Source organism: Oncorhynchus masou, chromosome 6 (assembly GCF_036934945.1).
Source record: "Oncorhynchus masou masou isolate Uvic2021 chromosome 6, UVic_Omas_1.1, whole genome shotgun sequence".
Classification (NCBI taxonomy): domain Eukaryota; kingdom Metazoa; phylum Chordata; class Actinopteri; order Salmoniformes; family Salmonidae; genus Oncorhynchus; species Oncorhynchus masou.
In genome coordinates this window covers 39307470-39334888 of record NC_088217.1, presented here as the reverse complement: position 1 = coordinate 39334888, position 27419 = coordinate 39307470, and the positions used below count along the sequence as shown (strand labels likewise).

Sequence of the window (27419 nt, the reverse complement as noted above, 5' to 3'; positions counted from 1 at the left end):
GGAACCTTGGGCATCTTTCTTTTGGTATTTTTCAGAGTCAGTAGAAAGGCCTCTTTAGTGTCCTAAGTTTTCATAACTGTGACTTAATTGCTTACCGTCTGTAAGCTGTTAGTGTCTCAACGACCGTTCCAGAGGGGCATGTTCATGAATTGTTTATGTTTCATTGAACAAGCATGGGAAACAGTGTTTAAACCCTTTACAATGAAGATCTGTGAAGTTATTTTGATTTTACAAATGATCTTTGAAAGACAGGGTCCTGAAAAAGGGACGTTTCTTTTTTTTGCTGAGTTTATGTTGTCTAGGTGTGTGTGTGTGTGTGTGTGTGCTGAAATGAAAAGTATCCCAAACACAGAAACTGAAATCTTCTCTCCCTTTGCAGATAATTACCTGTGTAATGTGATTACCTCAGTTCTGTTTTATTGTGTGACTCAGATTAGGGTTATGTTCATGTCATGCATGTGTTTCATTACAATGACTGACCTGTTTCATTCACAGTAACAGATGTGTTGGTGCTGGACTAATTCAGAGATTTGCCCATTCTAGTATTCAATAACATGTTGTAACTCAAAAACAGGAAAATTGGGTGCATCACCAATGCCCTGGATAAAATATTTTTTCCTCATTTATTTTAGACCAGGGATTGTTTTCCCAGTATTTGTTACCCTTGAAGAGCTTCCGACATCGACGTTATGCAAATAGTTTCTTTTTTTTCTATTTGGCCAGAGGACAGAGAGGATCCAGAGAGGAGGCTACACTACAAAGCATTGCTGGCTGTATGAAGAGTAGACTTTAACACCTGTTCTCCTTTACTAGATAAATAATGCATGGTCCTGTCTCAGAGCAGAGCAGAGGGGAAAAAACAGGCCAGGTTCACAGGGAGCCAAGTGGGGTCTCTAGTGGGCACAGACAGATGCCAACCCCCCTAACTCTGTGCGAGCATTACAATGCCAGAGAGCAAATTATACCCTGCCCATATTATACCCTCCCAAACTCCTGCTGTTTAATTTCAGCCCTGACTGGGAACACTGCCGCTGGGAACGGCCCTGTCTTTATCTGTGGAGTATGGTTAGGTGGTAGTGTAGCCATGATGCTGAGTACACAATTGCCCTTGGGTTATGTGAGGTACTGTATTGGTAAATAATTGGAGGTATTAACATGTTACTAAACCAAAATATATACGGTCAACACAAGGACAGAATAACTTTTTATCTCTGTGTCCTTCTTCCACAGTGGGAGGAGGTAAGTGGATACGATGAGAACATGAACACCATCCGCACCTACCAGGTGTGCAACGTGTTCGACAACAACCAGAACAACTGGGTCCGCACCAAGTACATCCGGCGCCGGGGTGCACAGCGGATCCACGTGGAGATGAAGTTCTCCGTGCGAGACTGCAGCTCCATCCCCAACGTGCCCGGCTCCTGTAAAGAGACGTTTAACCTGTACTACTATGAGTCAGACTCGGACACGGCTAACAAGGTGTCCCCACCATGGATGGAGAACCCCTGGATCAAGGTGGACACCATCGCGGCCGATGAGAGCTTCTCCCAGGTCGACCTTGGCGGCCGGGTGATGAAGATCAACACAGAGGTGCGGAGCTTCGGCCCCGTGTCCAAACATGGATTCTACCTGGCCTTCCAGGACTACGGCGGCTGCATGTCCCTCATCGCCGTGCGTGTATTCTACAGGAAGTGTCCCCGCGTCATCCAGAATGGAGCTGTGTTTCAGGAGACCCTGTCTGGGGCAGAGAGCACCTCTCTGGTGGCAGCACGGGGTGTGTGTATCTCCAACGGGGAGGAGGTGGACGTGCCCATCAAACTGTACTGCAACGGGGATGGGGAGTGGATGGTGCCCATCGGGCGCTGCATGTGCAAGGCTGGCCACGAGGCTGTGGAGAACGGGACTGTGTGTAGAGGTAAGGGCCACTTTCATCCCTCTCTCTTCAACTCTGTTATCCAGAGCACACAGTAACCTTACAGAGCCAGTCAGCTATATATTCATAACAGAGTAATCCAGATAGCAGAGCATACACACAGTACTTAATACTGTCCCTGTCTGCATACTGCACTTCATGCTGCTCTAGGGATCAGGTTATGCCCTATGAACAGACAGTCTACGCTTGTAAAATACGCCCATGTATTGAATAAGTAAACAGGAGGATGGGATGATCACACATCACAGTGGATAGTACACGTTGGCTCTACGGTCTCATTTTCATATGAATGATCACTCCTAAGCTTTTCCAATAATAAACTGGTGAATGTTACTTCACATATGTAACAGATGTGCTTCAGGTTATACAGTATATATGGCAGAATATGCCTTTATTTTGTTGAAGTGGGCGAACATAGACCATGCCTGGTTCATTTCTAAAGCACTCTAAAGGAAGAGGACTGTCAGATCAGAGGTGTTTGGACTCCAGTCACATAGGTCTGTCATAGCTGGGAGTTATTTATTACTTTTAATACTCTACACGGTGTAATGGATGTAATCTTACACTTCCATTCAAATCCACATAGAAAGGAAACAATTTCCCTGACTGGGAGAATTCTATTAAATGCATGACTTTACCTCAAGGGAAGCTGTAATGCTAATGCGTGTAGGATGTGTGAATATGTTACATTTGATCATTTTGTCATAGCTCTTCTCATTCCATATTCCAGCTCTGGTGGAAAAGGCTGTAAAGAGGTTAATTCTTCAGTTTCTCACAGTGAAGGCTGAAGTTGATTTGATTTTAAGCCCATGATAGCTTTTCTAATGAAAACACAAACAGCCAAAATAAGATCAAAGCTGAGTAGGAGCATCAGATCTATTGTTGTAGGTGCATTGCAGTGTTGAGTCAGTTAGCTACCACACACACCTACTGGGTACACCAAAATGTACAGAGAAGATTTGGACCAAACGCCTACCACCCATCATTCTTATCTTCGACTGGAATCCCTCGTGGTCCAGATCGATTTACCATTTCAGAACATCAGTGTGCTCAGCCTCACCTGTGCTGCTACTCCCTTTTGTTGTGCGGCAGGTGATATTGGCTGGACGTGGTCAGAGAGCCTGTTGGCTGACAGCAAAGCAGGGCAGTTGCAGCCTGCAGCTTGCAGCCTGCAGACAAGGCCCACGCTGACATAGCCAGGCAGCCAGCCGGCAGGCACAATAAACCGCCTACCTGTGTTCCAGCCGCCTGTGTACTGCTGCCTCTGTCATAAGCCTGCCTGTAATTACCCCACAGCCTCCAGCAGCTCTGGCTCTGGTTCTGCAGAGAGGAGGGACAGTGATGGGCGCTGTTGCTCTTCGCCTTGCTCCTCAAAACAGTACCTCCGCTCAATGACTGCTAATGAGGACAAGCACAGGCCCTCCTTAAGGGATATACACCAATAAGAGGAGCATGGAGGATATCTGCTATAATTTGAAACCCCTGCATAATTAAACAAATCTGGTTGTTTTTTGACCTACATGTAATTCACTGCACTGTCGGATTGAAACGTCCCATGGGCATCTTCAATCACAGTGATTTTGTGTGAAACTGGATTATACAATTCAATTGATGACCATTCAATTGAAATGAACGTTTTTCAATCAATCACTTCTAGAGGGCTGGGCAGTGTCAGTGTTTCACCTTCGGCACATGTTGGGGTGTAGCGTTTTACCTTCCAGTTCCTTATCACACTCCTGTTTATTTCTCCAAATTACAGAGGTTAGCCATCCAAGGTCCTCTGCTCTGAAGAAAATTACATCTGTTTGTGATTGAGAGTCCCATAGGGCAGCGCACAATTGGCCCAAAGTCGTCAGATTTGGCCAGAGTAGGCTGTCATTGTAAATTAGAATTTGTTGTTAACGGACTTGTCTAGTTAAATAAAGGTTACATTTAAAAAAAATCATCAGTACTTCTGCTGTACTGAGAGTGGTTTCGTGTCAGCAAGGCCAAGGCTCAAACATACACACCACTACCCAGTGTGTACAAGCAGATGTTTTTTTCAGTTTTTCTCAGTGTGGCTAGATCTTCAGCGATAACATAGACACACTCAGTGGACCATTAAAACTTTATGAGCAGGATGCATTATCTTAGAGTGGAGCTGTGGCATGCAGCAAAACACTGGCATAGAGATGGATTTTATAGGCACACAATAGTTATAAGACTCAGTGCAAAAAAAGGTGAAATGTGTGTGATACAAAATAAGAAAATGAAATCATTAAAGATGAAATTTGTTATTGCTTGCGGTTGGCCTATTGTATGGTAAGCCTTTTTTATTTGATTTTTGATCGAGGCTTGTCATCGTTTGGTTTTTGTGGATTTATCTTTCTCCACATTGAAAGTTGATATCGCCGTGTGAGACTGTGGTAAGTGCCCAGTGGTTGGGTAATGAATTGATTTATGAAAGATGCGCCTTTGCCCGCTCATGTTTGGGTAATGAATTGATTTGTGAAAGATGCCCTCTCAGGGAGTCTTCAGAATCCTCTTTCGGAGAGGATTATGGAACCACAGACAGAAAATAATATAACAGTGAAGATGAAAGAGCAGTCTTGCGCCAATATTATTAATGAGGCAAGTGATGCTTTTTCCAACACATTGGCAACCAGACGTAATTACACATGTATCAATTAAGTCCTTGGCACGGCCCTTCGCAAATAATTACACTTTGACATGAAATCTGTCAAAATATTGACAATAGAAAGCGCTGTTTCAATTTAAATTGCAGGGCTTTTCTCTGTGATCGTGTTACTAACCAGATGAAGTTACTTCTCATAGTGCCAGGGGCAAATCAGGGTCTCTGAACAGAAAGGGCCCTGAAAGTAGAGATCTGATTACCCTTCCAGCCTGAGGAGATGGTGGACCACAGAGACACACACATGGGGTCCTGTTCATCCTTGCCGTACCAGTTGAAATAAAAGCACTCTCTCTCTAGAAGGGTACAATGAGAGCCATGTTCAGGGGTGGAAATGCAAACTCCCTAACAATGCCCATGTGTGTTTTTTCTTGTAATCTGATCATCTAACCCCATGCCATTGTGGCTTTAAGGGTCTTGACTGTGGGAGTGTGTCTCGTATTATGGAGCAATGAATGTTCAGACAGAGACGCAAAAGTCACATTTACAGTAAAAGTTTCGAACAGCACTAAGTAACCGTACAGTAGTTCTTCAACTAGTCCGTTTGAGGAAGGGGAATGCTGTAAAGTCACCAGCGTAGTTTACACAGGCAATGTCCCGCTGTACAGATATAAAAGGAACCATTCAGCGCACCACATCAAATACCTCTCTGCTTGACATCCGTGACAGTTGAGGGTGTAGAATGTGAGGAACAGGAGACTGCATGGTCTTTCCTACTGACATGCGAAGAAAAGCCCAGTGTGAAACATGAGACAGCCTGACAGCTCACAGACTGTTACCTGAGAGAGGCCATGGGGGAACGGGATGGAATGCTACATTTGCACAGCTCACAGACTGTTACCTGAGAGAGGCCATGGGGGAACGGGATGGAATGCTACATTTGCACAGCTCACAGACTGTTACCTGAGAGAGGCCATGGGGGAACGGGATGGAATACTACATTTGCACAGCTCACAGACTGTTACCTGAGAGAGGCCATGGGGGAACGGGATGGAATGCTACATTTGCACAGCTCACAGACTGTTACCTGAGAGAGGCCATGGGGGAACGGGATGGAATGCTACATTTGCACAGCTCACAGACTGTTACCTGAGAGAGGCCATGGGGGAACGGGATGGAATGCTACATTTGCACAGCTCACAGACTGTTACCTGAGAGAGGCCATGGGGGAACGGGATGGAATGCTACATTTGCACAGCTTACAGATTCAAAAGCATTCATTAATGCAAAATTAGAAAGAATCAAGAATCAATATTAATATTAATTAATGGACACTCATAGCAAACATTCTGTATGGTCCTCATACCAGTTTATTACTGGCTTGGTTGCTCTCTCTTTCTGCTATCCCCTACATATGAAAATATAACAACAGACTCAGGTCAGATGAAGAGTATTCTAGGTCAGGTTGTGGAGAAACTTCAATGTGTTTCTCTCCTCTTGGATGTGGTGAGATGTGGTGAGGTCTCTGTCAGTAGTGTGGGCTGAGCTGCCTGATGCTAGCTCTGCTGTTGCACATCTAAAGCAAGAAGATTAACGAGGGGCGCTTTAGTAATCCTTCATTCAAATGTAATGGTAGATGCAGGGAGTTAGAGAGGATTAAGTGAGAAGGTGTGCCCTGGGATGGGCTGGCCATGGCATGATTGCATGGAAAAGGAAAAGGAGATGAGGAGGGGAGCCGCCCCCCCACCCCGCTACCCTTGCCACCACTGCTGAAAAGAATCCTAGGGGAAACACTGACATTTCTGCTGCAGCTGCCTTTATTTCCCAGGATGCCCTTGCCTTTAATTATAGCTCTAATTGACTAACAGCAAACATGGGGCATACACAGCCATGCATACACTTAGACCTCCAACCGCTGCACTCTACAACCAGGCAAAAGTAAAACAAACACACCCCCCCAAGGCTTTTGCTGCACTGCATGTGCAAACAAAGGCACATGAAGGAGAATTCTGAGAGACAAGAGAAAACCTTTAGAATCACTACATACTGTAGACACAAGAAACTCACATTGAAGCTAATCCTATACATGTGATTATACGGTTACAGATTAAATCCTTTTAATACGCACATAAGGATGTCCACATTTACATCCACACAGTATGTAAATCATCCCAATATATGACTGACAAATATCATACAAAATACTAGTTGACTTTTTAAATAGATGCTTCAATTGAAAGTCTATTTCATGATTTGAGGGGCTGTTATACTGTAGGTTAATGGTATGGTCTGTGAACCTTTACAAATAGTGTTGCAGCAGAAGGGGAACATTGGAGCTGTGGGACGTCTTAGCCAACCACAGAGACTCTGGGGAGCAGTCCCATTCCTTTATTCCTTGTTCTCAACGGTGATGGGATTTCAGCCTGACCAGGTGTTTTCTCTGTCTCTGTCTCTGAGCACAGCACACATCTAAACAGCAGACTTCACAGAGCAGTAACCATGTACTCCAACCCCCCACCCCACCTCACACACACACACTCACACAAACACAGAACGTATCATCCCTTTTATCCCAACAAATCCATCACATTGGAATGTGATACCGCCAGGTGAGATGTCTGCGAATCACCTCCAGCTCAGAGATCACGGCCTGTTTACTGCGTACACTTGTTCCATATGTTGGGTCCTACCCCATATGGCTCCTCGTGTGCTGGGTTCAGTCCCTGTCTGTCTCCTTATCCCACGCCATCTCTTTGGAATGCTGTGTGTCCTCCGTGCCGCCTTGGACTATCAAGACTCCTTGTTTTTCCAGACAGTGGTCTGTTGGTCTTGTGTGAAAGAGGTATAGGACAATGACCCCTGTAACCCCTGGTTCAGATAGCCTTCCCCCTGGGCAGGAGATTCCGTTAGTGGATGGGTGAGTGCCACGCAAGCAGAATGAGATGGCTCCCTCTTTTTCTCATTAGGGACAGGACCAGAGCCTTCTCCAAACAAGCTCCTTCAGATGTCTCCATTCATGTCCTGTTAAAGACTTCACTGCAGTCCATCCTCAAACGAATGGCCAGGGAGTGGGATGGATTGTGAGTGTCTGACAAAACATGAAAATAAGAGCTACAGTTGAAGCGACCTTGTTTGTCATTGACATATAAGCACATTGGTCAACATTTGAACAGACTGTAGACATACAGAATACAGTAACTCATGCAGTATGCTTTGTATACAGTCGGTCTGTTCTAAAACAAAGTGCATGGAGAGAGCTGCTCTCCATTCCTGGCGTAGGGTGAATGAATGTACCATGTGTGTTATGTGGACATAGTATCCCAGAGACAAGCCCAGTTGTTCTCACACAATTGACCCCCAGTTGCTTACTGAAAGGTAAACCTCAGATCGTGTTTCACCCCACGCTGTCATCCAATCTCATGGAACGTCATTCATGGGATGATGTTACACTAAACAGTAAGGCGTTTAATGTAGAGGCATGCATGGAGCCTTACATGGGAGGCTTAAAGTGCTGCCTTACAAAGAGTGGTAAAGATGAAGGTATATGATTCTTGGACAGATTAGAGTACTGATTTAGAGATAGCGTTTGGAAGATAGAGATAAGTGATTTATGGGATGTAGTTGGCCGTGGCACAATGGCACTATGTGTACTATACAGTAAAGTACAGTAATGTAAAGCAGAGAACAGGGATTTCTTCCTTGATGGAGGAGACACTTTTCAAACTATAATGGAGTCTAAAATTAGAAAGCCAGCCCTCCAACAAAGACCTCCCCTCTTTTAAAGTTCAAGAGGTGTTTAAAGATTAAACAGGAGTGAGTGAGGGGAGAGAGGATACATAGAGCTACGGATGACTCACTCCTCCTAGCTTGGTTATCAGTGCTAGACGCCTCACTGCTCTATGACATACTGCACTAATAACCAGAGCAACAGAGCACTTTCCTCTTGAACAGCAGGCTAAGAGGAAGGCATACAGACAGAGAGCATACACTGCTCCTCTCCACTATAGAGTTAAGTGCACTATTGACACTGAGGGCTGAGAGGTGTATTCTGTTTGCGGTATACAACCAAACATTGCTGACCGCCTGAACCTACAGTATATTTGGTAATATGTTGTCAGAGAACAGAGATGGAATGTAGAAGGCGTAGCTATACCCAAAGGAAAATCAGAAGGAGAATGTTCCATTATCATTTTATTTCACTGCTACAGCCTAGCAGGAAAAACAACAGACAGCAAGTAGTACCCTTTGTGTCAAGGACATTATCTCTCCGTAACCCCACTGAATCTCTCTGTGGTTTTTATGACCTCCACATCTTTTATCTAACAACAGATTTGGCTAATCTGAAAAATCAAACCGTTTATATAGGGATATATGTTTCTCGGAGATTCCAAAATGTTTAGAATTTCGTACGCTAGTGTAAACTCAAAAGTTGGGAGTTGATGCTAGCATGATATTGGAATGAAGTGCTGATATCAACGTTTTTGTCATCACTCCCATGAGACTTTCTGGCATTGTTTGAGTTTGAAATGGATCACACTCATCTACACACTCAGCCTCCAGTGCAAAGTTAAGCTCTCTCTGCTCTGTCCTATCTCCCAGAAACACACCTCAGCAGGATTACTCTCTGTTTGCTTTGTCAGATTACTCTCTGATCAACAGGGTTTATTAACGTCTCTCTCCCCCCCAGCCTCAGCTTGCCTCATTTAGCCATGGCAGGTAGAGATGCCTTCACTTTTACACTCTCAAGCACATAGGCCTGCTGTATTGTACAGGCAGAGCTGGTCGTGTTTTCTGCATGGCACAGCGAGTCTAGGGTTTACTCTATCTTTGTGTATAGAGCAATGGGTGTTCGTCTGAACTTTGGTCGTCTACTGTGTTACATTTGGGAAAGTAGCCTGGTTTTGCTCTCAGCCGCCCGCTGTGGGGAGTCCTAGTGCACTAGCTCTAGAGGACAACCCAGCTGTGTAAATGCTTTAGTTACAGAATATTCAACATGTACGACCCATTTTTTTCGGGCATTGACTAAGCAAATAAATTACCCAATGTAATGAGCTGTTCCACTCCTCTGTGCATAACCTGTAGCTGCTGGCTGGAAGGTAGAACGCTACTACACATTATTTGTCCTACGACTCTGGTGAAGAAATGGGTTCATTTAAAGCAGTGGTCACTTTCGCAGTCAAAAAGCAAGCTGAGATCCCCCCCTGAATAGTTTTTAAACATAATGTTTTACATTTTTTTACCTTTATTTTATTAGGCAAGTCAGTTAAGAACAAATTCTTATTTTCAATGACGGCCTAGGAACAGTGGGTTAACTGCCTGTTCAGGGGCAGAACGACAGATTTGTACCTTGTCAACACGGGGATTTGAAATTGCAACCTTTCGGTTACTAGCCCAATGCTCTAACCACAAGGCTACCCATTAACCTAATCAAAACAGTTGTAATACATTGTCATAGCTATATGTCTTGCCTGCCAACATTGATCTTCTCAAACCATATTTTATTTCAAAACTCAAGCTTTGATAACAAAATGGATCAGTTGGTGATGCACTTGCGAGGGACAGCTGAGCATAAATTGAAATAATTAGTAAATTGTTTGCTTTTATTTTTATTTTACTGGACTGATGGTACCTGTATCTGATGGTCATGGTGCTTTCAAGACAACTAGGTCTCGGAAAAAGCTATGTCAAATCATGACGCCAGTGAACTTCAGGTCGGAAAACTCTGAGCTCTAGAAAGATTCCAGAGTTTCCGAGTTGGATGACTGTTCAAAACTATTTTTCCAAGACGTTTTTTTCAGAGTTCGCTGTTGTTTTGAACACGACATTAGTCTCAGCGGAGGGGGGGAGGGAGAGAGCAGCAAAGGGTCTGCCTCTCATGGTCCCTGCTCTCCCCTTCCTTTCTTCGGGTGAGGCAGAGAAGGGACATAGTCTTCGACCTGATGGCAAAACTTGAATCTCACCGCATCTGCCTTTGGCACAAATTCATGTTGTTCCTATGACCAGAGAAAGTGAAATATTCCTCTGTATTAAAATAGACACGACGAGCTGCTAATAATAATAAAAACACATGGCAATCAATAGACAATTCACTCAATACACAATACACAGCCACTCATTCATTGCAGCGCGAGTGGAAGTAGACAGAAGAGCGTTTTATGTCTTGTAATAGTGTTGAATAAAAAAAGTTTTGACAGTTCTGCTGAATAAAACTTTGACATGAACTCACTCATATAAACAGCAGGTCTTGGCTGTATTCTTTAACAGTCTCTCTCTGTCCATAGTTTTAAAAGTTATGAAATCTCACCTAGGCTAGTATCAACCTTCGCTGTGGCCGTGGTCGTGGAAGCTGTAGCTAGGCACGGTAATTTGTGCTATCCGATTGACCAGCGCATGAGGAGCACTCGATTTAACCACAGATCTGCCAGGGCGCAGGAGCGTTTGTCTTTTCAGCCAAATGAAATGATTACAAATGGGAACACTTTGCCTACCCGGTGCTTAGGGCTTTTGAATCAACTGCACCTATTGCCAGCATCAGAAAAGGTTTTACAAAACAGGACCACAAGCCTTTATGCCTATCGTTGGCTTTTCTACCAAAATGTTAGGTGATCGACTAGGAATGCCTTCAAGATCGAACAGTCAATCGCGGATAGAGGAATTTTTTCACCTCTTATTTGAAAGATGAAAGAAATTACACAATTCAGAAATCCTTATCTAGTCAGTGAGGATAGTTTAGCCAGTACATTGAACGTCCATGGTTTGAATCAGTCAATTCAAATCAATTCATTAGACCTTAATATTTGGATTTCACATGACTGGGAATACAGATATGCATCTGTTGGTACCTTAAAAAAAAGGTATGATCGTGGATCAGAAAAGCAGGCAGTTTCTGGTGTGACCAAAATTTGCCTAATCCAGCGCAACACATCTCCTTCGCATAGAGTTGACCAGGCTGATGATTATGGCCTGTGGAATGTTGTCCCACTCCTCTTTAATGGCTGTTTGAAATTGCTGTGTATTGGTGGGAAATTAAACATGCTGTCGTACACGTCAATCCAGAGCATTCCAAACATGGTGACATTTCTGGTGAGTATGTAGACCATGGGATATTTTCAGCTTTCAGGAATTGTGTACTGATCCTTGTGACATGGGGCTGTGCATTATCATGCCGAAAACATGAGGTGATGACGGCGGATGAATGGCATGACATTGGGCCTCAGGATCTCGTCACAGTATCCCTGTGCTTTCAAATTGCCATCGATAAAATGCAATTCTAATTGCACGACATTGGGCCTCAGGATCTCGTCACAGTATCCCTGTGCTTTCAAATTGCCATCGATAAATTGCCTGCCCACAACATAACTCCACCGCCACCATGGGACACTGTTCACAACATTGACATCAGCAAACCGCTCGCCCACATGACGCCATACACGTGGTCTGCGGTTGTTAGGCTGCTTGGACATACATCCAAATTCTCTAAAACTATGGTAGAGAAACTAATATTAAATTATCTAGTAACAGCTCTGGTGGACATTTCTGCAGCCAGCATGCCAATTGCACGTTCCCTCAAAACTTGAGACATCTGTGGCATTGTGTTGTGTGACAAAAATGCACATTTTAGAGTGGCCTTTTATTGTCCCTAGCACAAGGTACATCTGTGTAATCAACTTCTTGATATGCCACACCTGTCACGTGGATGGATTATCTTGGCAAAGGAGAAATGCTCACTAACGGGGATCTAAACAAATTTGTGCACAAATATGGAGGGAATTAAGCTTGTGCATGTGGAGAATTTCTGCTGTATTTTATTTCAGCTCATGAAACATGAGACCAACACTTTACATGTTGCATTTATATTTTTGTTCAGTGTATAATTTTTCACAGGTCTAGTTTGTAAACCTTTTGGGATTCTCTGTTTATACAACCTACATAACAGGAGGTATATAAATTGCTAATGACATGAAAAGTGTGATATTTTGCCTTGTGTGAAATAAATAAAGCTGTTTTCCATGTCACTCAGGGTGAGTTTAAATGCAATGCTGGTAGAGTATGCGTTTCTTCATGCCATAAAATAATTGTAAAAAAAATGTGCCTTTGTTTATTAGATAAACCTCTGAGATTCACAGTAGCCTACAGCATCTATAATGCATTTAATAAGAGAGGGGAAATCCTTCATAGTGAATTATGTATGTCAATGCTGTAAATATTGGGTGTCCATTGGACTTTATTCTCCTCTTACAGCTAACACACAATCTCCATATTCCAGGACATTCAGAATACCTTTGTGTATTTACATATTGTCCATAGCTGATGTTTCCATGCACCTTCAATGCACTGATAATCTCAACAAAGAAATGGGACAATACCTCTTTGTGGTAGCTTACCTCTTTACAGTGGTGGATAAAGTACCCAATTGTCATACTTGAGTAAAAGTAAAGATACACTATAGAAATGACTCAAGTAAAAGTGAAAGCCACCCAGTAAACTACTTGAGTAAAAGTCTAAAAGTATTTGGTTTTAAATATACTTAAGTAGAAAAAGTAAATGTAATTGATAAAATGTACTTATCCCTCCTGTTGTGGTCCGGTTGGACCGATTTACAAGTTTTCTCTCTGAAAAATGTAGTTAATTTAATTGTCATAAGGTTCCATGACTTTGTCCACACAGGGCATGTGGACACACAAAATACATTTGGATGATTCTCATTACATTTTGAGTGTTTTATTTAACTTTTGTACACCTGTGGTGTTCCCGGTCATTAGAAATGAATGGGTGAGACTACAATTAGTGTCTAAAATTGAGTTCAGGCACATGCCCAGTCATCAAATTCATTCTATGGCAGTGCAATGACCCAAACGATATACTGTATGTGAGGCTCTTGATCATTTCTTTGATCCTGACACTGGTGAGGAGGAGAGAGGCCAGGAAACTGACAGGGAAGATGCATTAGAGGAGGAAGTGTTAGAAGTTGAAGACAACACAGAATATGATCCAGACCAAGAGACAACCAATGTGGAACAATCCAGTGATGAGGACGAGGGCCCTGCTGAGGTTGTTGTTACATTCCAGTCAAAGAATGGGAATTTGTCCTGGTCTTCATCCCTACCTGAGAGGAGAGGTCAGCTGTCGGCTGGAAATGTTATCAGGATGATCCCAGGGCCAACGAGATACGCCATATCCCGGGTTGATGTCATCCTGCCTCGAACTGTTCCTGACAGTCAATCAAAACTATAGTGATAAACATGACCAACTTGGAGGGGAGACACGTTTACAAAGACAACTGGAAGGAGGTAGACCAGACAGACGTGGGTCTCTTAATTTTGGCTGGTGTGTCCATATTCAGAAACAAATCTACCACCAGTTTATGGGATCCAGAGTCTGATCGGGCAATTTTTCATGCCACTACGTTACTCCAGACATTTCACATGTTGTCACGGGTGATTCACTTCGACAACTGTGATACAAGACCAGGCCGCTGTCAACAAGACAAGCTGGCAGCGATCAGAGAGGTTTGGCTCAAGTCGGTGGAGCGCCTGCCACTCATCTATAACCCAAGTCCAGACATCACAGTGGATGAGCGTCTGGTCAATGCCCATTCAAACAGTACATGCCAAGCAGACCGTCTAAATATGGAATAAAGATATGGGCAGCATTTGATGCCAGGACAAGTTATGCCTGGAACATGCAGGTTTACACCAGGAAACCTGCTGATGGTGTTCCCGTAAAGGAACCAGGGGAAGTGGGTGGTCTTGGAAATGACTGCAGGTCTCCAGGGGCACAACATAACATGTGACAATTTATGCACCTCATATGCTCTTGGTTAGGAGCTGCTCCAAAAAAATGACCATGGTGGGGATGGTCAGAAGGAACATGCCTGAGTTGCCTCCTGCCTACTCACTACCAAGGACAAGGATCGTTTTTCCTCTAAATTTGCATTCACCGATACACACACTCTTGTGTCCTACTGCCGAAGAAAAAGAAGAATGTGCTCCTGATGACAACTCTGCACAGGGATGGCGCTGTGAGTACCAGGGAGGACAAGAAGCCCAACGCTGTCCTGGATTACAACAGGAACAAAGAGGAGCTGACAACCTTGATAAGGTTTGTTACTCTTTATCTTTCAAGTCTCATGTACTTTTTATTTCTATTACCAGATTGTTTAAAAATAAAATTAAGACATGTTGTTGTTTGGTGAAATGCTCATTGAATTTGTGAACAATATGGAGTCAATTCTATTCATTTGAATATGTAAATATGTTTTAGATGTGATCAATTAAAACAACACTTTGATGCAATTTTTCACGTTACTATGCAAGACATGAATTGTTACTTATATTACTTGTCATTATTTTATTTACTGAATCCAGGCTGGAAGCAGAGGAAAATCTTCAAGAGGAGACCATTCCTGGAAGAGTTGGGGAAACCATGGTGGCAACCCTCATTCAAAGGCGCCAACACCTTCCTCCGACACCATCCTCTGCTGGATTGGTGAGATATACAAGGGCCAGAAGAAAGACTTACGGACGCCAGAGACAGAAGAGACAAAAGGAAGAGGTGCAATCTGTGTGCACCAAGAGATGTCAAAACAAGCATTATGTGCCATAAATGCAGTGCATATATTTGTAAGGCACATGCAACAACCACCAGGGATTGTCCAACATGTGCATGAGAACACACAAAATTTAAAACGTGATTGACAGATTGTGAAGATTTGAATGTTTTTGTTATTGCTAGTAATACGTTTATTGTTACTGTTGTTCTTTAAGGTGTTCAGACATTAATTTTGTAACATGGTAAAGTTTTCATGTGTAGTTTTGGGCCTATGTCCTTTCTTTGCTAATAAAATCATACTGGTCAGTTATTTTGTGCCACTATTTAAACATTTGAAATGGTTTCAAAACAAATGTCCTTGTTAAACTTTGACACAAAGTAATCTGTGATAAAGACCACAATATGTTTCATCTGAATATTTGTTACAGTCAAAATAATCCATACATTATGCTTTTTGTTTTAACTCAAAATGAGTTGTATGAGCTCAGGTCAATGAGGCCTACAGGCCATAAATGGCAAATAGAAGTTCAAAACTTGTAATGTTCACAAGAACTTAAGTTGATAAAAAGATCTGATTTATAATCAGCTATAATAGGGCAGTCATTTTAGACCGGGAACACAGAATTAATTAACATGAAACGAACACAACAGGAGTATCAAAAGTAAAAATATAAATCATTTCAAATTCCTTGTATTAAGCAAACCAGATGGCACCGCTTTCTTGTTTGTTTGTTACATTTACGGATAGCCAGCGGCATGCTGCAACACTCAGACATAATTTACAAACAACGCATTTGTACTTAGTGAGTCTGCCACATCAGAGGCCGTAGATGAGGAGGGATGTTCTCTTGATAAGTGTGTGAATTAGACAATTTTCCTGTCCTGCATGCATTCAAAATGTAACGAGTACATTTAGGTGTCAGGGAAAATGTATGAAGTAAAAAGTAAAAATTTTTTTTAGGAATGTAGTGAAGGAAAAGTAAAAGTTGTCAAAAATAAAATGGTAAAGTACAGATACCAAAAAAGACTTAAGTAGTTCTTGAAAGTATTTTTACTTAATTACTTTACACCACTGCCTCTTTATTGCATACCAATCGATACTCCATATAAACCAATCCTTATCTTTTATGAAAGGAAGCATTCCAAGCACCAATACAGCTCTGGATAAAAGCCCAGATGCAGAATGGTGATAGTTTGGAATGCATCCTAGAAAAACACAGTGCCTTAGAAGAGTGAGTCTAAGGAATCGATGCTGTGCTGTGTGACCCACCCAGCCAGCCCAGCCGTTGTGTCGTGCTGCGTGTTAATGTGTATGGTGTAACACTGTGGTGTTTAAAGTGTGAAGGCCACAGGGTGGTGGCTCCAGGCTGTGGAGAGACAGAGGCTCAGAGGTGAGCCAGAGAGGCTGCTGGGTAAACACTATCACAATCACTGCTCTGCTCTCCCCCGCTCCCTCACTGCCACGACATTAGGACATGAACCAACCACCACTGTTTACCATCAAGCCAGGATTGGCCAGTCACTGTATCGGTGCCTGGGAGCTGTTGCTTTCCTGCAGAGATTGGTGCGGTGTCGTGCATTGTGGTCAACTACAAGGCTGCAGTCCTTGTTGAGTTATTTGGGCAGCATGCATGGGGGAGGTTCTTTGCGTGTCAACTGGCAATTGAGGGGTTGTTTTGTTTCTTCCTGGTGCCAGCAGACATTGTGTGGCACCGTCTCGACGCACCACGACTGCCCTGCTTCTTGTCAGGAGATGGGCATCCTCTCTTCGTGAAATAACCCGACTCACAACAGCTAGCGTCTGGAAGACATTAGTCCTGTTATTAATGAGGTTGTTTTGATTCTCTTCTTCCACTCTGTATGAAAATGACTGCGATGCTAAGGCTTTTGGTGAAACCGACAGGCTAGGCTTAGCTTAGTCAGCTCTGAGGGGGAGTCTGCTGAGGAAGCGCCCATGATAGATGTATCTTTAAACCACACTACACAATGCTATGCACTTGGCAGTGGACTGGATTCCTCTCCTCTTACAGTGAGCTATGATCCAGTGAGTTCAGTATTCCACAGTTTAAGGTTATCAACAGTATGATAACAAAACAAGGATAAGCTCAGTTGATAATCAAGGGTGTTGTATTATCCTATTCGTCAAATGGATAATACATGATAGGACTGGCTATCCCAAAAGGTTTCATGTACAGTATCATGGTGCAACATATTAGTATGTGTTCTTTGAGAATGTAGGATGTCTCTGCAGACAGTGCAATAATGACAAATCAAGTGGCACACACTTAGAAACTGGACTGTGGGATGTAAAGGCTCCAGTCTTCACCTTGTGATGCTATCCACAGATAATGGGGCACACACCCACACTCACAAACACACACTCACAAATACACATGGTCACAAACACAGTCACTCACACATGAACACACAGTCACTCACAAACACACATGGTCACAAACAGACACACAGTCACTCACATATGCACACACACAGACACACACACACATACTGTTGTCCAGAGCTAATGAAGGGTCTTGATTGATGTGTTTGCCAAACTCAAGACTAGACATTTTAACATTATTGATCCCAGAGCACAGCAGGGAAAATCAGACTGGGAACACAGTGTCTGGACTCATCACACACTGCTACATTTTTCTTCCTTGCCCAAGCTCCCTACTTGAGCTTAAACATATCATTCAGTTAGTTGAAATATAAATGGCCTACATTCTATGAATATTTGATTACAAAGAATATCATGTCGTGTGTGTTGCCTGGAGGGGCGCTCGTGTGACATTGACACTGAATAAAATGTGACATTCTCAAATACAACAGGGGATATCTCCCTCTCCATGGACAGAAGCTCTCACCCGAGAAGACATTTGGAAGTCATCTCCATCTAAAATAAGCGGCCTAGACTCGAGACTGGAATGATGTCACTCGCTCCCCATACAGCCTCAACAACTCCTCCTCGTGACCTTGTTACCAAATATAGCATGTCACATATTGATTTGGGGACGCAGTGTGTTAACCGCATGTTATTCACACAATGACCTATTTTACCATTAGATTGCATAGGTCCAGTTAAGGAGCCGTTGGGAAAACTCAGTTCCCCGACTAGGGTAGGAAGTGTTGTCTTTCGGATGGGACGTTAAATGGGTGTCCTGACTCTCTGTGTTCACTAATGATCCCATGGCACTTATCGTAAGAGTGGGGGTGTTAACCCCGGTGTCCTGGCTAAATTCCCAATCTGGGCCTCTTACCATCATGGCCACCTAATCATCCCCAGCTTCGAATTGGCTCATCCATCTCCCCTCTCCCCTGTAACTATTCCTCAGGTTGTTGTTGTAAATGAGAATGTGTTCTCAGTCCGATTATCAGGTAAAATAAGGGTTGTATATCAAAAAGAGACAGAGCAGTGTCCATGACAGAAGTGGACTTAACTTGTGTGTGTAGCCATGGCTGTTTATGTACAATTCATTCCTCTAATGAATACATCATGGTCTCTTGACAACACTGTGATTGTATGTCTCCTCTTGTGCAGTGCCTCTGTGTGAGTTCATTTTAAAGCAGGGCTTTCATGAAGATTTGATCCCAGCACTGACTGAAGGCTGGTGTACACTGTCAAGCAGCCCGGCCATGTTTTTATCTCGACACGGTGCAAAGCTTTGAGATTACCAGAAACCAACAGGGTCTGCAAGCAGCCTTACTGAGAATGGATCATTTACAGTGTTTTACTTCAGTGGTATTAAAGTGTGGCAATAGGGAAAAGGCCAATGAAAGGTTGGCAAATGCCGGCTTGAATTCCATCTGTGTATACATAACGCCAGCATGCATGCTTCCCATGGGACTGCATTGCTGGCTATGTTAGAGATCATAGAAGTAGGGACAAGCTTCAACACAAATGTTAATATGCCGTCCTAAGCACCTGAGATCTATGAATACAGACAACAAGATGAGTGCAATATTAAAGCAATAGAGACATACAAGCCCAGACACGCCAGCCTTCTCTGCCCATCTGAAATGCAGCTCCCCTGTGAAAGGACTGCTGGAAGCTGTCTGGGAAGCACTTGACTTTGCTGACAGTGAAGCGAAGAGAGTTTGGGCTTTAGCTCTGTAGTTGTTTGTGTGTGTGTGTGTGTGTGTGTGTGTGTGTGTGTGTGTGTGTGTGTGTGTGTGTGTGTGTGGTGCAATGGATGAGGACTAGTTCTTCTCACAGGCAGAAGTAATATCTGTAGTATATGCATCTCTTACATGTGTTTCATCATCATAACTGTAATCTCTTCCTCATCTGAATCTTGAATATTGACCTTATCCTGAAGTTACTGCATTTATCTTGTTAACAGCTATCAGCTAAGGATATTGAGGGGGCAGAAATCCATCTCTCTTCTTCAAGTCCGCTATTAATAAGTACTTATTTCCTGACTGGCCACACTCAGGTCTCAATCAGGTCTTTGTGGGCCAGTCCTCTGTCATCACCCTGGTTCTGTTGATATGTGCCCCATGCTGAGAACGTGGCTCTCTCATACACAGCCTAAGTGCTGGCTAATTGAACGTGTCTAGGCAGAACCTGTACAGTATATGTGCTGATAAGCAGGTATTTGACCTCTCAGGAGGCCCCTAGTCCTGCCCTCTAGAACTGGGCCTTTCAGCAGAAAAGCATTTCAATCCTGGAAGGGACCCCAACTAATTTCCAAGTATAGTTCATATGTTATGAAAGTATATGAACTATGACGTAATATAATGCAATTAGCAGTGTGTTGACATTGCAACAGTGTTCTGCGTTTCTCAATATTTACTTCAATATTTTATTCATGAGCAACAAAATGACAGTGAGAGCAGGGGGTGGGGTATTACTTGAATGCAGAACACTCAAATTATCCTAGTGACAATAATTAGATTAGTCTCTCTGTGTTAAAGAGCGACTGCCTTTTAAAAAGCATCAAATCCCTTTGAAAACAGCCTATGTGGCGTTGATATGAGTCAGAAACAGTTATTCTAGTGTCCAAATTGACTACAAAGTCTAAATAGGATCATTTCGGGTGTGAAGTCAGTCTCGTCTAAATTTGGAACATCCGTGCGTCACAACGGGTAAATGAAGGTTGGGTTTTGATTTGACGATGTACAATTGCTCACTAACATGGAGTGAACACTTGCGTTGATTTCTCTCTATCCGATAGCATAGGCAGTGAGACAGACCTGCCCAGCAGCCCAACTTTGTTTACATAAGACAACATGTCGCATATTTTTTTACTTTAGAAATATTGCACCCAACACCTTAGTTAGATGTAAAATTGCGCAACTTTAACATCCTCACAAAAACATCAACATTAATTACAGATTTCTTGAGTTATCTTAGAGTCATTCTGGGGATTTTGAGGAAGTGAAATAGGCTTCCGCATCTACAGTGTCTCATGGGGGACAAACGTCATTAACCAAATGCAGAATAGGTCAGGAAACACACCTCCAAGACTGAAATCTCATTTTTCTAATGAGCAACAGAAAAACACGTGCCAATCAGCATGTTCAGTGGCTCTTTAAAATTCTGACACGCTGATGAAAGCTTGATGATGCATTCTAAGGAAAGAGACCATGCCTGTGATCTCGTCTGGAAGAGGGTTTTGCTGTATTTTCCTGTCTGTGACCTTGGCTAACAATGGTCCACACAATCCCATCACGTTTCCTCGTCAAACTGTCATGGACCCTGCCTCCCCGCGCCTGCGTCACTCCCATATTTTCTCACACTCCGGACAGGGATCTGTTTCTGAGCCCAACGGTCTCCCGACCCCCACCATCCTCTCTTAGATAATCCTGCTGCCTCCAGGAACCCAAGACTAATCGACCACCAGTCTCCTCGGCAACAGGCAGGCAGACCACCACTGATTTCCTAATCTCCCGGAGTTCTATTACGCCCCGCTTGGGTTTACTGACCTTTCGCTGACGCAAAAACAGGATTTTAGAAGCAAACTTGTATTAATGCAGTTTGTTTGTGTATGTGTTTAGCATCTGTGTGTCTGTGTCTGGAAGATACATGACAAACATGCATAAGTATACCAGCATCACCAGTACAGAACAAAGATACAGTAGGCCAATCTTTGGGAAATACAGCAGTCTACATCCGCATTCTATTTGTATTATAACCTTTTCATCACTTCAGTATTAATGTAAGAGATTAGATTTGTATCAGCCTGTCTGGATATGTCAGGTATGTGGCAGTGGAACGCTCAGAGGAGTGCCGGGGGAAAGCTAGCTAACCCTAGCACAGTGGCAGGGTATGGGTGCAGTACTCAAATCAAATCTGATTTTATTTGTCACATGCTTCGTCAACAACAGGTGTAAACCAACAGTGAAATGCTTACTTATGGGCCCTTCCCAACAATGCAGAGAGAAAGAAAATAGATAAATAATAAAAAAGTAAAACACTTAATAATAAAATAATTTATTACAATAATAATAAATTCACAATGAGTTACGATAAGTTGACTATATGCACAGGGTACCAGTACAGAGTCGATGTGCAGGGGTACGAGATAATTGAGGTATATATGTACATATACCTAGGAATAAAGTGTCTAGGCAACAGGATAGATAATAAACAGTAGTAGCAGCATATGTGATTAGTCAGAAGAGTTGGTGGAAAAGGGGTCAATGCACAGTCCGAGTAGCTATTTGGTTAACTACTTAACTAACTATTTAGAAGTCTTATGGCTCGGGGGTAGAAGCTGTTCAGGGTCCTGTTGGTTCCAGACTTGGTGCACCGGTACCGCTATCCGTGTGGTAGCAGAGAGAACAGTCTATGACTTGGGTGGCTGGAGTCTGTGACAATTCTTAAGGCCTTCCTCTGACACCGCCTGGTATAGAGGTCCTGGATGGCAGGGAAATTGTCCCCACTGATGTACTGGCTGTACGCACTACCCTCTGTAGCACCTTGCGGTCGAATGCCAATCAGTTGTCATAGCAAGTGGTGATGCAGCCAGTCAAGATGCTCTCAGTGGTGCAGCTGTATAACTTTTTGAGGTTCTGAGGGCCCTGACAAATCTTTTGAGCCTCCTGAGGGAGAAGAGGCGTCGTCGTGCCCTCTTCACGACTATGTTGGAAATGCAGGAAATGCAGAAATTATAAAATTGCTGAAATTTGTTTTGGTTGAAGTTGAATTGAACAGTATAAAACAATCAGTATGGAGGAAGACTAATTGAAATCACTTAGCATGTATGTGTTGCCACTATAGGATCACTCACTACAGATAAAGCAAATGTATAACTTTCATTATTCAAAAACTAAAAATACCGTCATACCGTTTAAAAAAATACTGTGATATATTTTGGACATATTGCCCAGCCCTAGATAGAGTTATGGTCAAATTTGCCTAATGGAGAGAGAGTGAGAACATTGTATGCATTTCTGTGTGGAGTAAAGGTGAGCAAGAGTTTTTTCTGTACATTAAAATAACCAGCCAATAGGAGCGCCACCTCTGGACGAGATTTTCTTGTTTGCTTATGGCCTTAATACAGCTCGTTGAGTGCAGTCTTAGTGCCAGCATTGGTTTGTGGGGGTAAATAGACAGCTATGAAAAACACAGATTAAAACGTTCTTGGTAAATAGTATGGTCTACAACTTACCATGAGGTATTCCAACTGAAGCGAGCAGAACATCAACTTTTCCTTAATATTAAAGATTGCCACTTGAGCTTCATAACCCGAAGCTGCTGTTCTGTCCTGCCGATGCATAGAAAAAACAGATAGATGTATATCTGTTCAGAGAAATAAGATATTACACTGTGTGTGTGTGTGTGTGTGTGTGTGTGTGTGTGTGTGTGTGTGTGTGTGTGTGTGTGTGTGTGTGTGTGTGTGTGTGTGTGTGTCAGGTGAGGTAATGTGTTTGTTTCAGTGCTGAGACATATTCTGTCTTGTGATGATAGACATCATCGTCCACCACCTGCCGCCATGGTGATGCCATGGGATAGGCTGCTGGGCATGGTTACTCCCAGTTCTTCATTCCCCATCACTGGCTTCCCTGCCAGTCTGAAGCTCATTCCCACTCTTTCTATTTTGCAATATCTGACCATCTACAGTGTCCTATAGCGGTGTGTGGTTATTTATTAAACCCACCAATGCAGTGGTTTATCTCTAGATCAATAGCTACAATACAATACATCTTGTTTATTTATGCCCTGGGGAATGGTACTTCTGGATCATAACTCTGTGACATATGGGTTGTTTAGACTATGGAAACAATTCCAACAAGGACACACCCTCTCCCATTCCACCAGTGTTTTATCATCTCTCTGAGAGAATGAAGGGTGAAAATGTGTATATTTCATTTTGAAGTACATTTGCTTCAGTGTCATGGAGGAGTGCCATTGTTCCACTGCGTAGCCATTTTGGATCTGCCAAATAAATAAGGAGGGGACAGGAAGGGAGAGGTGGCTGTGGCTCGGCTAGCCAGCGTTACCATGGCAACAAAGGCCATGCTCATCTCCCTCATGCCCAGGCTGTGTTGGCCCCCGACTCGCTGCAGTGTGAGCTGGGTACTTAATTTCACTGACCCCCCAGGTCTGGATTGAACAGGCTCCATTGATTAGGACAAATGGAGAGAAGCCCGGCTGGCCTATCCCCTTTCTGTAACGGGGTTAAGGACATAGTCATGGAGGGTGGAAGACAATAAGAGCACCAAGATGAATAGTAGAGGCTTCCCTTGTTTTAGATGAATCAATTACATGTTTAAAGGCTAATCATTCAGTGTAAATGTTCTGGGGCACCACCTCACTCTGGATCCATGATTGAGCCGTTTAATGTATTCCACCCCTACATAGGCATCATTAAACCTTTCAACTGAATCCCCTCAGAACAATCGTCTGCCATTCAGACAGGCGCAGGTGTAGTGGCATAGGGAAGCTAGCCATTATTAAAGAGCATGTGTGTGTGTATGTCTCCTGCTGCACAGTTTGTTTAGAGTTTGTGTGAGATGAGATACCAGGTGGAATCATGTTCTGGTGGTTTGCTCGTGTGGCTTGTTTTGACACACATTTTCATGAATCAGTGGATCTTTTTTAACACCCAGTTGACAAATGAAGTTATAAACTGTGTAGTTCGAGCCCTGTATGCTGATTGGCTGACAGCCGTGGTATACCACGGGTATGACAAAACTTGTATTTTTACTGCTCTAATTACATTGGTAACCAGTTTATAATAGCAATAAGGCACCTCGGGGGTTTGTGGTATATGACCAATATACCACGACTAAGTGCTGCATCCATGCACTCCACGTTGTGTCAGTCATAAGAACAACTCTTTGCTGTGGTATATTGGCCATATACCACACCCCCTCAGGCCTTATTGCTTAAGTATCTGATGAAGTATACGTGGGTCACAGGATAGGGGACATTTTGAGTTCTGTAGTGGTGAAATAGCAGGTTGATGTTTATTGTCACAAGTCTTGTCCTGGAGGCAAAACTGAGTGATTTCCCCTTAGATAGGCCAGCTGCAAAGTAAAAATTGGCTATATTATAAAAATGTATGAAAATAGGTTAGGGTTAAAGTTAGGGTTAGGTTTAAAGTCTGATTTGATGTCTTTGTGGCTGTGCTAGCAAGTGACTACTCTGTAGAGCTGCCTCCAGAACAACATTCATGATGAAAAACGCTAATTGTGGTGGAATAGGGATAATTTTTCTTCACCTCTGTGAGGCTTGGATCATGTGTTGACATTATGCATGTAATATCAAGTACAGGCAAGTATGGGTTGATTCCTGAAAGGTGTTAGTCCATGATTGAGAACTGGATTGGCTCTGCAAAAAGGCCATGATGGTTCCTTGCCAACATAATACTTCAAAATGACATGTATAAACTGTACAGGTTTGGCAGTATTTATCAACCAGTGATAAAACACAGGGGGTTGAGGGATAGGTGGATTTGTTGAAATACTCTACATGAAATACATTAAATGACAGCCACGACTTAAAATATTTATACAGTCGTGGCCACAAGTTTTGAGAATGACACAAATATTAATTTTCACAAAGTCATTGGAATCATTGTTATTCCTCTGTCAATCACGGTTACCTGCATGGAAACACGTGTTGTCATCATGGCTTTGCACAAAAAGGGCTTCACAGGCAAGGATATTGCTGCAACTAAATCAAGAATTTATCGGATCATCAAGAACTTCAAGGAGAGCGGTTCAATTGTTGTGAAGAAGGCTTCAGGGCGCCCAAGAAAGTCCAGCAAGTGCCAGAAACGTCTCCTAAAGTTGATTCAGCTGCGGGATCGGGGCACCACCAGTACAGAGCTTGCTCAGGAATCGCAGCAGGCAGGTGTGAGTGTATCTGCACGCACAGTGAGGCGAAGACTTTTGGAGGATGGCCTGGTGTCAAGAAGGGCAGCAAAGAAGCCACTTTTCTCCGGAAAAAACATCAGGGACAGACTGATATTCTGCAAAAGGTGCGATGATTGGACTGCTGAGGACTGGGGTAAAGTAATTTTCTCTGATGAATCCCCTTTCCGATTGTTTGGGGCATCCGGAAAAAGCTTGTCTGGAGAAGACAAGGTGAGCGCTACCATCAGTCCTGTGTCATGCCAACAGTAAAGCATCCTGAGACCATTCGTGTGTGGGGTTGCTTCTCAGCTAAGGGTGTGGGCTCACTTACAATTTTGCCTAAGAACTCAGCCATGAATAAAGAAATATACCAAAACTTCCTCGGAGAGCAACTTCTCCCAACCATCCACGAACGGATGTGACGAGCTGCCTTTTCCAGCATGATGGAGCACCTTGCCATAAGGCAAAAGTGATGACTAAGTGGCTCGGGGAACAAAACATTGATATGTTGGGTCCATGGCCAGGAAACTCCCCAGACCTTAATCCCATTGAGAACTTGTGGTCAATCCTCAAGAGGCAGGTGGACAAACAAAACCCCACAAATTCTGACAAACTCCAAGCATTGATTATGCAAGAATGGGCTGCCATCAGTCAGGATGTGGCCCAGAAGATAATTGACAGCATGCCAAGGTGGATTGCAGAGGTCTTGAAAAAGAAGGATCAACACTGCAAATATTGACTATTTGCATTAACTTCATGTAATTGTCAATAAAAGCCTTTGACACTTATGAAATGCTTGTAATTATACTTCAGTATTCCATAGTAACATCTGACAAAATATCTAAAGACACTGATTCAGCAAACTTTGAAAATTAATATTTGTGTCATTCTCAAAACTTTTGGCCACGACTGTACAGTACCAGTCAAAGGTTTGGACACACTTCGTTCCAGGTTTTTTCTTTATTTCTACCATTTTCTACATTGTAGAATAATAGTGAAGACATCAAAATGATGAAATAACACACATGTAATCATGTAGTAACCAAAAAATAGATTCTTCAAAGTAGTGTCATTACGTTGGCCTGGGGGGTAGGTTTATGACAGTCATAAATATATCTTCCCCCCTTTTTCATCTCTCTACCCTACTGAGGTTACATTTGCAAAACCCTTGGTTAACATAGAGATTCTGGGAACATCAGATGGTGGGGGGGAAATGAACTATATTCTGGTAATCTGAACAATTGAACATATGCAGTGGTACTTAATGAATATGATGTCAGTTCGGTTGTCATCTGAGACATCCTCATCAATGATAAGATGACATAAACTCTACAGTGGAAAGTATACACATCAGAGCTATCGGATTCACATGGAATTGTTGTTCAATTTAAATGTTTGAATTTGAAATTATTCGTGATGGGATGAAATGTGATTTTAGCTTCTAAAATGTGAGACTTGGGTTTTCATAAGATAGGGCTGCTCAATCAGTGGCCCGCCCCTATGAAGGGACATGGGCTATAAAACTTTTCAAACACGTCCTCCTCTCCCTGCCCTTGAAGACAATATAACCTCCTGTTCTGATGATGTGAGGACGACGGTCCAATGTCAGAATGGTTCAGATAATAACTGCAGAACGAAGCCAACATCAGCGTGAGCTTGGTTGCGAATGGAATGAACTTTGAACTCTTATTCACTACAGAAGTGATACCTACTAGCCGTTGAGTTAGCAACAGCAGATGCAACGAGGGTTAGGAAGGTTCAGACAGAGTATCCTGTCTATCACCCAATGACGTTACTACAACGTATCCAATTGACAACCAGAGACATTCTTCAAAGGACTCGGTTTGGCAACACGGCCTTCCATCTACCACCAACCTACCGAAGCGCAGCTCAGAGTAAATATTTATTGCATTTTCCTTTTCCAAATGGGCGGTAATTTAGAATGCATCAGATACTGTATTCACGATAGCACAGCTTCTCCCTGTGTCCCACAATCTTCCCGCTCTTTCACTCAAA

General features: G+C 43.0%; 1 protein-coding gene across 4 annotated transcripts in view; it reads left to right on the top strand.

Moving 5' to 3' along the window:
- The window catches only part of LOC135542039 (ephrin type-B receptor 2), a 156165-nt gene that overhangs the window by 72915 nt on the left and 55831 nt on the right, over nt 1-27419 (top strand). For all 4 annotated transcript variants that reach the window (XM_064968625.1, XM_064968626.1, XM_064968624.1 and 1 more), the window contains exon 3: nt 1231-1915. In XM_064968625.1, the coding sequence (XP_064824697.1) occupies nt 1231-1915 (685 nt within the window). The remainder of the gene's footprint in view (nt 1-1230; nt 1916-27419) is intronic.